This window comes from Brassica oleracea, chromosome C8, assembly GCF_000695525.1.
Source record: "Brassica oleracea var. oleracea cultivar TO1000 chromosome C8, BOL, whole genome shotgun sequence".
In the NCBI taxonomy this organism is placed as follows: Eukaryota; Viridiplantae; Streptophyta; class Magnoliopsida; order Brassicales; family Brassicaceae; genus Brassica; species Brassica oleracea.
Window position 1 is genome coordinate 33,737,802 of NC_027755.1, and position 13,675 is coordinate 33,751,476.

The following is a 13,675-nucleotide window of genomic DNA, read 5'->3' on the forward strand; positions in this document are numbered from 1 at the left end:
GTCTCTGCTTCGTCTCTCTTTCAATACTCTATAACTCACAGTCATGGATGAGCATGGTGGTGGTGGCATTACATGTTTTTTGGTCTTTCCTCCTCGATTCATATTTTTGTGGTTTGAATATTTGTTTAGAGAAAAGTTGAAAATACATTATCTGCAAGTTTGACGTATTTCAGTGATAATCTTCATTTTCGTTTCTCTCTCTATATATATATTCCTTCTGTTTTTTTTATATAAGTTGTTTTAGAGGAATTTTTATGTTCCAAATTATATGGCGTTTTCAGTTTTCTATGTAAAATTTATTAACACTTAATGTTATATGATCAATGATAATATACCTTCTATTTTATTATTGGTTGATTTATGGTTAGGTAAACAATTAATGATGTTTTTGTTTAGAAAATATAAAAAATTAATGATTTCTTAATCAATGTGCATAATTTTAAAACGACTTATATTAAAAAACGGAGGAAGTATTAATATATATAATCTTGCTTCCTAGCGGATAAATATTTTCGGCATATATATATATTTTTTTTTATCAATATTTTCGGCATATTTTATCTTTCAATGACGCTTACATTGATTGGTGTGTAACGTGATATTTTTAATTTTAATTTTTTTCAGCAAGTGCAACTTCAGTTGTATTTCTTTCATCTACACATCTCGACCATGTAACTTACTTTACCATCACAGTGGTCGTTCGTCGTATAATACGTCTCGTATTAGTGCTCCAACTCCGACTGCTAGTCTGCTATGTTCTAAAAACAACAAAAATATAGGAAATTAATTAGTGATCATATCAACTTTACATATATAGTGATTGTGAACGTAGCGGTAAGTTATAAGAACCCCAACATGTCGAAAAATAACAAAATATCGGAAATTGTACGACAGACAGTTCTGATGGCAGCTTAAATAATTGCATCGAATTAATATGGTAACTAGGTAATAATCCGCGTCTTGCGCGGAAAGTGATTATTAATTTCGTTATTTTTAATAAAAACACATTAAATTTGTTTAATCTGGATAGCGGTTCAGTTTTAATTTATTTTTTGGTTTTTATTCTCCTAAAATATAACTATTATTTTAAATTAATATTTATTTTCGTTTATTCGGTTAGAATGTTTGATTTTTTTAGTTTTTTCGGTAAAAATCAAAAATTGCTATTATTTGTTTATTTTCATGTTATGAATTTTAGATAGTCGTCATGTCGAACCAATGGTTTCATATCATAGTTTGTAAACGGATAATAGTTCAAGAAAAATAAAAAAAATTATTAAGACAAATCATTTCACTACAATTTGGTCGGTAGTGAAAGAAGCATTAAGAAAAAAATATTTCTAACTTCTAAAAAAAATAGATACTCAGTTGTGGTAAATACTTAGTTACAAGTTGCTCACATCAAGGTGCACATGTATGTGTATGTAAAAATATATAGAAATAGTTAACAAATATATAAAGATATTTTTAATTAATATTAAATGATATTTTTGTTCTAAATAATACATTAAAGATAAAATTAAAATTAATTAAAAATTAAAAAGACCTTGACATTATTGAGGTTTTTTCATATAAAGAAAAATCAATTGTATCCGTAAATAGAGATGGGCACAGATCGAATATCCGGATATTTGGAGGCATTCATGTCGATTCAATCTTTAGCCACATGGATTGTCGCTGACTCTGATATCCAAAATGATTTATAATTTTAAAGAATATCCGATTTGATCCGTAAATAAAATAAAATTTTAAAAATAATTGAAAAAATTAATAATAACATTTTATTAGAAAAATAAAATATTATTTAACTTTTTAAATTTTAATACCTAATATAATAAATTTAATTCATAAAAATATTGTAAAACTTATATAAACTATAATATATATATATATATATATAGTTTTGTACATATATGTATATATATGCATATAACAGATCAAATTTGATATATGTTCCTAAAAATATTGGTATTTGTGCTTTGCTTTTTTTTATTGTATTTTAGTAATTGATTTGTTTCGTAGAGTTATGGATATCCATATTTCTTGGTTCAAATCAAAACGGATAACGAATCGTAGAGTTATGGATATCCATATTTCTCTCCAGAGACTAGATCTGTCGGATCACTACAAGAAAAAAGACCTATAACCCGAGGACCACAATCCTCACATAATCGTTGGAGATTTGTCGGTACTTTCCGATATCAAAATCCCGATGAAATTTATTATTACAAAGTCAAGATTCCGGGAATCTGTTGGCCGGCAACAGTAACACCGGAAAATAGATAGAACAAGTCATCGGAGGAAAATAAATATGATTAGGAAAAAAAACAAAAATTAACAGAAACAACAAAAACATTTTGATTTTATAGCGCTTTTACTAATATAGTGAAAGTATTTGAACATAATGAAAACATAAAGTGAAGATATTGCTTCTGTAAAGATCAATTTTATTGAATGATGTGAAACCATAACACTCTGTTTTGGATATACAGAAACAGAGTATGGAAAAAACGAGCTGAACCGCCTTGGTATTCTGGTGGTTTTACTTTCTCAGACTCTTCCAGTGAATCTCCACCGCACGATCTGACACTTCCACCGTTCGATTTATCTAAATCACGACCAATTAATCCACCAGGAAAATAACACGAGAAGGACGTGCGATGATATTAGGACAGAATCATCCCATAAATGATCTAGAAAGCCCATGGATGGAGCAAAGCCTAATTTTTCAAGAATCTGAAATTTCTGGGTGCAAGTTATGTTTTTTCACATATGCGGCTTGGTTTAATATAATAAGATGTATCGAGAAACGTTGTTTATCGGGAGTTCAAGATTGAACGAAAATTATTTTGGATAAGGTGGTGAAATAATAGATGACAAAGAGAAAAATAAAGACAACCAGACGTCGCATAATTTTGGTAGACGTCAAAGAGCTACATTATAGAGGTAATTTTGAGTTAAAACAAAAACTGCACAGTTTGTTTCTTTGCTATGACCATTTACCTAAATAATCTTTCAAACATAGATATAGTGTGCAATTGCTCTATATATATATATATAGTTTAGCTTTTGATTCGTTATTTGTTTTGATTCGAACCGAAAATCCAAAGTTTTATTGAAACCATGCATGTGAGTTTTATATTAAAAAAATACAAAGTATATAGTGTGAACACATTTATAAATATAGTGTGAACGCGTTAGCATATTTATTATCAAATCATTGTAAAACTGTCACGTGTCTATTATAGTGTGAATGCAATTATTACAATGTTTTTACTTTAATATATAAGAGATTTTTTTTTGTTTGAAAAAAACAAGTGTGAACATAAAACAACAAGAAAGCTTTCCCCTGTCCAACGGAATTACTGATGTTCAATGTATTTCCCACTTTTTGCTATTTCGTGAAAAAAAAAACATAAGGAATAAAACTATAATTGAATTACAGGCGTATATTGATGATATCGTATAAAACTGAGAATGTTTATGTCAAAGCTTTAGTATAACATTTTCAGTAATTTGTTTCTGTAAGATTATTTTAAAAAAGCTATCTTCTACCTATCATGGCATTTTTAAAAAGCTATCTTCTACCTAGCATGGCATTTTTAAGAAACAAGTTTTTGATACTTTGATTATGGAACCTGTACGCATGATTGACAAACAGATAATAAAACCATTATGTTCTCGTATAATAATTAAACAGTCTATTTTTGTAAGGCAGACGCAAGAATTAACAAGTACCCGGCAAATAATGAAAAAAGCCTGAACAAATACTAGTATGCTGCTATATATTCATTTCCATATCAATTTATAATCTTATACGATTATGGAAAAACTGGAATATTCTTTAAATCTTTTTGTTCTATCCCTTCAATTCTATTTTTTTTTTACCATCATCCGTATTTTGTTCTATACAGATGTATTTATTATGCGATGAAGCCTGACTCTTCTTTCAAAAACCTTTCTAATTACTTAACTCACATCTTGCCCATCCCATCCATTTAAATTATTATCGCATATATCAAGATTATCCTACCACCTAATTTTAATTTTTAAGTGTTAACCGGCTGTTAAAAGAAATGAGTAGGTGGTAGAGCCACTGATCAGTGATTGACCTTTGTAAACTGAAGGCACATCAACATCATAAAACCATAATCATATTTTACACACTAATTAAACTTTAACCATAGTGCTTACAAATCTATAGACTTAACTTAATGGTATCAGAGCCTAATTCCCAGACTTGTCAGTTTTGTTACACCAAAAAAAAATTTGTAGGTTTTGACGTGCAAAATGCATCCCACCGAGAAGCAAAAACTTTCAATAAATACTTTACCAATTGCCGAAAGGAAGATGTTTTACATTTTTTACTTGTTCCACAAAGATAGATTTTCTATATGTTTAAGGTATTTTTTTATATTTTTAAGAAACATTAAATGAAAATATTTGAATTGATCAAATTTTATTGGTGAAAAGTTATTGAAAAGTGTATAATAAAGTAAAAGTAAAATTAAATTATAAACATTTATTGAATTCTGAATGAGTGTGAACAGTTTAGAAAAACTTAATTTCGAGAACAGAGTAAGTAACAGAAACGGAATAGAAAAAATTGATAAATTATGTCGTTCATTAAGTAGTTGGTTGAGCCGTGGAGACACTTAGGAGTGTACGTTCGGGTACCCATTCGGATTCGTTTCGGATCTATCGGGTTTCGGATTTTCTGGTTTAAAGATTTCATCCCTATTCGGATATTTCTAAATTTCGGTTCGGGTTCGGTTCGGATCTTTGCAGGTTCGGTTTCGGGTTCGGATAACCCATTTAAATTATTTTAAAATTTTAATATTCATTATATGCTTAAAAATTTTCAAAATCTATAAAACAAAATAATATATTACATATAAGTTTGCATAATATATGTCAAAATACCTAAAATTAACATATAAATTGGTTTGATTTAAATATTTAGGTAGAAAATCAATAGGTATTTCAAGTATTTTGATGTTTTGAATATATTTTAGCTATTTTAGACATTTACTTTTGACAACTTAAAAGTATCTTATATATTTTGGATGTTTTTAATATATATTAAATCTAGAAATAAGTAATATATTTAGGTATATAAATCTCTTTCGGTTACATTCGGGTACCCGAAATATTTCGGTTCGGGTCGGGTTCGGTTCGGTTCTTTAGATACCAAAATTTTGAACTCATTCAGATATTTAATCAATTTTGGTTCGGGTTCGGTACTATTTTTTCGGATCGGGTTCGGTTCGGTTCTTCGGATCCGGATTTTTTGCCCAGCGCTAGATACACTGTTCATTATTTGATGACGAGCACGCAATTATTCAAAAAATTAGTTAATTAATTAATATTAATATCACCTCGTGGACCTTCCGATTTCTTTTTGCTCCATTACCGACAACTTTTTTGATCAATATAATGAAATACTAGGGCTGAACACAAAATTATAAGTTTATATAATGTTCTATACGTTTCAAAATAATTTAAGTTTTAGATTCAAAACGATATTTTTCTATTTTCAATGCATTTATGATTAAATAATAATGATAAATTGTAAACTTTATAAAACAAATTTTGTTTATTAAATTAATATTAAGTATTAACTAAAAAATATTAAAAATAGTTAATCACATAAAATAATACATTTATAATTAAAATTAATATATTTTATTGACATATATAAAAATTCTAAAACATTGATCATTTTGAAACCGATTAAATATTTATTATAACATGTTTCATCATTATTTATTATATTGATTAATAAAACCAAAATGTCAGTTTGTGTTAATTTTATATAAGCTTATTAGAACGTCATTTTTATAGATATACAATAATAAAAATGGTAAAAGTATAATATAATTTGATTACTAAAAGGAATTTGATTTGCGCTCAAAATTGTTAGATTGGTTGAAAATAAGTTCTGATTCTATTGTTCGGCTATTGACCAACAAGTTTTTTTTACAAGACAAAGTAAACAGTTTAATAAATGAAGGAAAAATACGATTATATGAATAGAAAACCAAATTATATGGGACCATTTATCATCCACCAACACCACTCTTTAATTATATTTATTCATATCCTAATTGTGCGTTATTTTAAAATTTAATTTAAAGCTTGACCATTTATTTCGAATTCCATGTTTTTGCAAAGCCATCATAGCAATAATGGGCGGGACTATACTTTGAAGATAACATACAACGATAGAAATTAAAATTTAAACGGATTTTTATCATTATAAAATAGAAAAGGCTGTGGTTTAAAGGTTTTAAAGTTGCGAGTTAACAATGAAGACCCACCAAAAAAACTTGAAGTTACGTTTTCTGCTTAGATTACTAATTAATGCGTCAAGGCATGCAGCCCGTTAACTGCAAACGTTACATTCGTTGTCTATGTATCACTCCAGTTAGTTAAGCTTTATTCCTTTACTTATTTTTATTTCCCTCTTTTATAAGGTAGCAAGTACTAACATTAGATAAGCCCTTTCTCAAAAAAAAAAAAAAAAAAGTACTAACATTAGATGATTTAATTTCTGATTTCAAATATGTGTCAGCTTGGGCCAAACTAATGATTACAAAAAACTTGGACTTTAAATATAACGAATTTTCAAGTTTTGATACGTATGTGCATTTTATCTTAATAAATGTATACGTTGAAACTGATAATTCAACATCTGTAAATCAATAAATAGATCCATAGATCGTGGAAGATCAGATTATCATTTACAGAAGGTTATAGTAATAATAATAATATAAAAGCATATTATAAAGGATTAACGAGACGATTGATTTAGAGGTTTGATTTGTTATATATATTATAATTGGTACGTGACTGAAACATATATATTTATAAATTTAAAATGATATGCGATGAATAACGCCATAGATCATGGAAGAATAAATTATCATCTACATAAGATTATCTACTAATAATATGAATCATAATTAATGTTGAAAAGTTGTGTCATTTTAATCATGTAACTATTGAAAAATAATTAATGATAAAAGATTAAGTTTTTTCAAAAATGTAACTATTGAAAATGGTAGAAGAAAAATGTTTATATATGTTTTTCATGGTAAAAATATACAACCTCCCTAATGTATTCAATGTTAAGAAATGCGTCATTTAAAAAAAAAAAAAACTGAGATTAATTTTATGTTTTGTCTGATTCGATTTCATTTATTCGGGTTTCGTATAAAAGGTTTTGGTCTATTTAGACAAAATTATTTATTAATAGATAATATTAAGAAAATGTAAACCATCAACACATATTTTTATATGCATATTTTAATTTATGCATGAGTTTGATATATATGATATTTATTAATTGAATATCTAATTACCACATAAATGGAAATGATTGTTAGAGATTTTAGCGATTGTTTGAAACCGTGTAAATGAACTATTACAATTTATAGTTACTTTAATAATATTATGTATTTATAAAATTGAATATATTAATACTTTTTGTATTTTCTGAATTTCACTTTCTTTTTCTTTGGTCGGTCAAGTCTAAATTTCCACTTAAGAACAAAACTAACTACTAATGAAAAATTCATGTATTATCAATAAAGAAATATAATTGCATGCAAGATATTTGTGTAATACATGTATTTCTTTAAAAATAATTATAAACAAGTTTTTTAAAAGTTTTTTATATAAAATAGATTTAATTATTTTTATAAAATGAATTTTCATGTGATATCGCACGGGTTCTTTGCTTAGCGGTGATATTAGAAAAACACATTATAGAGGATTAAGGAGACGAATGATTTAGAGGTATCATTCGTTCTACATAGCTCTATGAACTCCTTCTTTTAATGAATTGCCTTTAACCAAAAAAGAAAGAAAAACAAATTATAAAGGATTAACGAGAAAAATTATTAAAAAAAAAAGATTTAGAGGTTTGATATTTAAAACAACACATCTCTCTATATATTGAAAATGATTTGTTAAGCGGATTGATTTGTTTTTAAAAACTATTGAAATTTCTAATGCATTTTTTCTTTTGTAAAAAAAAAGAAAAGAGATTATAATAACAGAAACTTCATTTTAATATATATATATATATATATGCTTATAAATAATATTGTTATATTTCTTGCTCTAAATATAGAGAAATGTTATTTTTCTTTTAATATAAAAGTATATTTTTATCATAGAGAAATAATAATAAAATATTTAGAGTAAAATTATTTTATAATAGTATTTAGAGTTACAATATAAATGAATTGAAGATGCTCTAAACTGGTATATTTATCATTTGACAAAAAGACATGCGTATTTATCGAGTGACTATCAATAATAAATCAATAAACAGTAGATACACACGGGAGACCAAAAACAAACAAGAACGAGTCAGCTAGCCAGCAACTATTTTCAAGTATTCATTCGAATGTTTGATGGATCCAATAATGCGAGGTTTAGACCATATATATAACAATGCAAGAACATTATACAATGGAAAAGGCTGTGATATAACTTTGGAACCACCTTTGTTGTTGAATGTGAACGCATATTACAATTTATATCTATATGCAAAATATTTGTACTACTAGAATTTAATGTATCAATGATAATTTTATGCAACAGAAAAATTTAAGCACCGGTGATTAAAATTACGTGACAGTGAACAAAAAACAAAATTGCTTGAGATGGACTAAAGAACCCTCATGAAACTCCACTTGCAAGCTTCATTGTATTTGTACAGCATTTGGAAAGAAAGAAACTCTCGTTTGCTTAACTCGGTTTCCAGACTGAGGCCTGTAGTCACTGTGATCCAGGAAATTCAAAAGACAATTAGCTTCAAATATGACTCTCTATACAGGGCTCACTGCAATCATCCTTCAGCCGTGACACACCTCTCCACTTGGTTGCGGTTATTTAACTAAGATGTCTGTGTTTGTTTTTATTAATTGCCAATAAACAGATCAGTGTCGATCTGGGTTTCTTTTGTGCTATAATCTTGTTGGAGGAATTGTAAGTTTCTGTTTTAAATCAAATGAAAGGTACTTATTAAAAAATAAAAAATAAAATATAAAATAAACAGTTAATAAGGTATGTCTGAAGACAATTGACGTATTTATGAAATTGACAATCTAGGGATATCATGAACTTACTTCAAGTTCAATAATTATTTTTGTTATGAGAATACCTTTTCTGAAATAAATAATATTTTTTTTGACAACTTATTATTTTGTTTAACAGTTATTTTATATAGGGAATTTGTACTCCCTATCCACCATGTTTCCTATATTTAGCTCCATACCCTATTTCCCCTCCTTTTTGTCCCCATCATAACCATTTCCCTCCCTTTCTATGGTATTCCACTTCTTTTAGTATATTGAGCTAATTTCCCCTTTTATATATTAGTTCAGATAAAATCGATATTTTACCAGGGACTACCATGTAAATATCTTATACTATATGTTTCTGCACCTCTTATTTATGCTGTCTTTGTACTGAAGATCCTCCTAGGGTTATTACACGTTGATTTAACAACGAAGATATCATTTTCGCATCAATAAGAACATCAACCTTTTCTCACATACCATTGTTATACTTTAAGCATATTAATATGTTGATGACAACAAGAGTTTTAGTTTTTATCAGATGAATTTTTAGTTTATTTAAATAGTTTTGCTAAATTGTAAAATAGGTCGTACGAACCCAAAATAACTATTGGCCAAAAGAAAATGAATTGATGATATCGTAACGATTATTCCAAAATATTACAAACTTTCGGATATTAAAAAGTATGATTATTACGTACCTAATTAACCAAAGATCAACAAAACAGGACGTTGATTTAATTTTAAGGTGAGCAAATACAAGTCGTTGACAAAAAAAACAGCAGATAGAGGTGAAGCAATATCGTCAGTTCGTTTGCAAAAAAAAAAAAAAATCGTCAGTTCGTCACCGTCATGTGTATAAACCTGACCTCACACGTGTGGCCTTATGTACTTCTCGGTTTTTTGCTTTTAGTGATTTGTTTTACCTTAAGAAATTAAGTCGAATCTGTAATTTTGAAGTCCAAGTCAGGGGAAAAAATATATAGTACATGGATCTTGCTAAGATCTTGTCTTCTTGATTTTTCTTTTCTTTTACAAGACTTATTTTTATTAAATTAAAAGGCAACTTGTGTGTTACTACTGCAAATAAAAATAGAGCCTTGTCGTGTAGCGACGACAATGAACATAATGAGGACGAAGCTCTGGCAGAAACTTCCCATTCGGCCATATCTTTATAATGAAGTTTTTCTTTTCAAGCACAAGATATTCTTTATACCAGCTGTGACATAGTAGTATGTTAACGACGAACGAATCATTTCTTTATCTAATTGCACCAACAAAATATTCAATATTATTCGCTTTTATAATTATCCATTGGACCATTGTTTCTATTCAGGAAATAAAAGAAATATGGTGTCACGAGAAACCTAAAGGGACGTGAAAATCTATACATACTATGACAGCCAGACATCTTTGTTTCTCCTATGTACATTTTTCGCGAATCACTTGATTCACAGCAAAGAATAATAGTGTGTCATATGGTGATATCATGCATGATCTGCTGAGATTTGGCAATGTTCAATTTACGTATACAAGATCTATAGAGAGAAGGGAATCCCCAAGTACTGTCAAATTGAGATTGGAGCCAGCGTTGTATGGTTTTTTTTGTGTGGGGACTGCTGTGAGGGTATGAAAATAAATATGAACACAACACAATACTATATGACCATCCTCTCGTCACTCATCAGTCTTAGTATTTACACCGATGACACAACAAAAGACTACTATCCTACTTAAATATTTGAGTTCCCTATATAAAGCGAGGAAGCGACTAAAAGATACAAACATGAACACTAGAGTTGCAAATTAACGACGAAGCAAATAATACAAGATACTGACGCAAATTGGAACGTATTTACATCAATATATACAATAAAAACCTTTCGAAATGGTTCTTGTTGTGAAGTAGGTGCTCTAATATTAAATTTATGGGGAAATTCACATTTGTCTTGTGTCTTCTGCTTTTCTTCTCTTCAAACGATTGGGCAAGTCCCGTCGAGACGCGCAAATAACAAGGATAGATCATCCATTAGCTTCATGTGGTCTAAAACTCTCACACCTGTGAGGCTACAAGAAATAAGCTAGACCAGGCCCGTGTTATCTTGGTTACGGTCGTCGGCCTAATAAAAGGAGAAATCAATCCCATCAGTATTTTAAAACGTTTGCGTTTTCAACATTCCCTGCCTCTATTGTTTGATCTGCTTCGGTATGGTTGCGGAGAGATTACATAATAGTAATACTTTTAAGAGTTTCAAACCGAATCAACCTATCGTACTTTACAGTTGCAAACCGAGTCAACTTTTATTTTTCCTTTAGTAATTAGTATTAGTTAAAGAAATGCTTGAAACATAATGAAACAAAAGTAATATGCCCCCATCTAAATTTGATCCTGCCTCCGCCCCTGAAGTCTGTAACTAGTGATTTTTGTTGTTTTCACCTTTCCCGGTCCAATAAAGAAAATCGAAAAGAAAGCAGATGAGTCTATAGAAATTTCAGTTTGCAAATTCTCAAAAAAGTAATATATATCAGTTTGCCTTTTATGTTATTATTGGTGAAGATTGTTTAGACCATACAGTCTGCAGTTTTTGATATTTATCATCTCTCCAATTCACCCTCATATCAATACACAAGCATATTATGACAACTCTCTATCTATCTTTTAATATATCTGCAGGCGAGAAAGGTTACAAGAAAAAAAAAAAAAAAAAAAAAGAGCATAGCATAAAGGTTACAAAAAAAAAAAAAAAAAAAAAAGAGAAAAGAGAACTAATTCAAGAAAAAAAAAGCAAAACAAAGAGTAGATTTTTTTGTGACAAAAATGAAAAATGGGAAAAAAAAATCTGAAAAAAATGGAGAGAGTGCTAGCCCTCCATCTGATCAAGAAGCATCTCCTGGTACCTGCACTCGCAACTGCAAAACCCTTTCTCCCCTCTGCAAACAAACACATCCCATTTCTTAAAACTTTAGTTTTGGAAGGGGGACTCCCATATCTATAGAGACCTATGGACCGACCTGTAAATATAGATGTCATGTTTTTGGTCAAGAGTCTTGTTACAAGTGTAGCAACAGCTTAAGAAATTAGCCTTGGTCTCCACGGGTACTTGTGGCAAAGGAACAGAGCAAGGAGGAGTAAACTCCGCGATAACAGAGTTGTCGAAGATATGGGTGATGGTTGGGTTTGGACCGTGAGATATGACGCGCGTGTAGTCCTCCGTCTGGTCAACCTCGCTCACGGTTAAGACCTTTGTTTTCAGACAAGGGCTGGTGCAAGCAGCAGTGGATTTAGTTCCAAAGTCAGCTGAAGGTATCTGGACTCTGAGCTTCGACCCGAATAGGACAATCTTGTTGACAGGTTTGCTCGACCGGTCTTTGCTTTTGACGAGATAGGCGAGGCCAAAGGCTTCAGGTGGGTGAAGAAACCTTTGGGGTTTGGGGATTAATGTTGGCTCAAAACAGGAAGTGGTTTTAGGGTTTTTGGAGGAGGAGGAGAAGATTGATGGGTGGCTGTGGTTGGCTTCGAGAGTGGAAGTAGGGCTGATGATGGAGTCAAAAGGAGTGATGTTGGAAGAGAAAAACCTAAACTTTGGAGAGGTAAAGACAGATGAGTAATAGGTTTTAGGTGTTGGAGATGGAAGTCGATCAGCCATTGATTAATTTAGAGATGTTTGTTTCTCAGCAGAACACCACAGTTAAAAGACAGTCAGATCAGATCCCGTGAGAGAGTAAGGATCATAACTCAGTAGCTTCCATGGAGAGAGAGTGATAGAATTTTCAGACAAAGAGATGAATATGAATATCTGAAATGAAAGAGATGTGAAGAAAGAATGAATGGTAGTACAACATAATTATTGAAAGTTCTGACTGCTTCTGTTCATATGGGGTCTCACTCCTATGTAATGATGATCCTCTCTCTCTCTTCCCCCAATATCAGATTAAAAGTTGCTTTCTCTCATCTCTTTTCTTTTTCTTTCTTTTGTTTATTCCACTGAGATAAGAGACGTTGTGGATTTAATCAAGAACTGCATGAAACTTTACCCCGATCATATTATTGATACAGTACATCACTATAATTGCTGTCGTCTTTTCAATAATTTTTGAGACTTTACAAAATTTTATACTACCGTATATAGTTGAATATATATATATATAAATATTGTAGTTATATGGTTGAATGTTTTTTTGTCAACTTTATTTGGATTTCATTTCCTTGAAACTTTGAAGTACAATCGCTTAATAGTTATATCAGGAGATTACATAAGATTGATCTCTAATATTGGCATTCTTTGCTAACTAAATGATCAACAACATCTACTAGATTGATTCCTAGGTGCAGTGCATAATGGAAGCTAAAATGATCCTCAGCAGCGAATGATTTAATGCCATGGACTGTGGAGAAAGCTTCGATGATCCGTTTTTCATAGTTTCGGTTACCTCCTGATAGGCTGATAACATATCCAAGTTTTATTGGCTCCAGACAATCACTTAATGCAACTATAATGTAAGATAAGCTATGCAATTGTTGAACAGCAAGCCACATAGCCATTGCTTTTGTTACCAAAGATGAATTAGTAGGTTTTATTGCA

The 13,675-nt window shown here is 29.9% G+C and overlaps 1 protein-coding gene across 1 annotated transcript; it reads right to left on the reverse strand.

Moving 5' to 3' along the window:
- Positions 1 to 11,815: 11,815 nt before the first annotated feature.
- Positions 11,816 to 12,989, reverse strand: LOC106309626. The gene is made up of 2 exons (XM_013746695.1): positions 12,105 to 12,989; positions 11,816 to 12,023 (listed from the first exon to the last, which is right to left on the reverse strand). Exons 1-2 carry the CDS (start codon positions 12,737 to 12,739, stop codon positions 11,954 to 11,956), a joined length of 705 nt encoding a protein of 234 aa, XP_013602149.1. The 5' UTR covers positions 12,740 to 12,989; the 3' UTR covers positions 11,816 to 11,953.
- Positions 12,990 to 13,675: the final 686 nt, after the last annotated feature.

What these genes read in the sequence shown, in the direction of transcription:
- LOC106309626 (XM_013746695.1), bottom strand. Translation starts at nt 12,739, where the DNA reads ATGGCTGATCGACTTCCATCTCCAACACCTAAAACCTATTACTCATCT. An exon ending in CATGACATCTATATTTACAG is followed by an intron (nt 12,024 to 12,104) that starts GTCGGTCCATAG and finishes GTTTGTTTGCAG; the next exon opens with AGGGGAGAAAGGGTTTTGCA.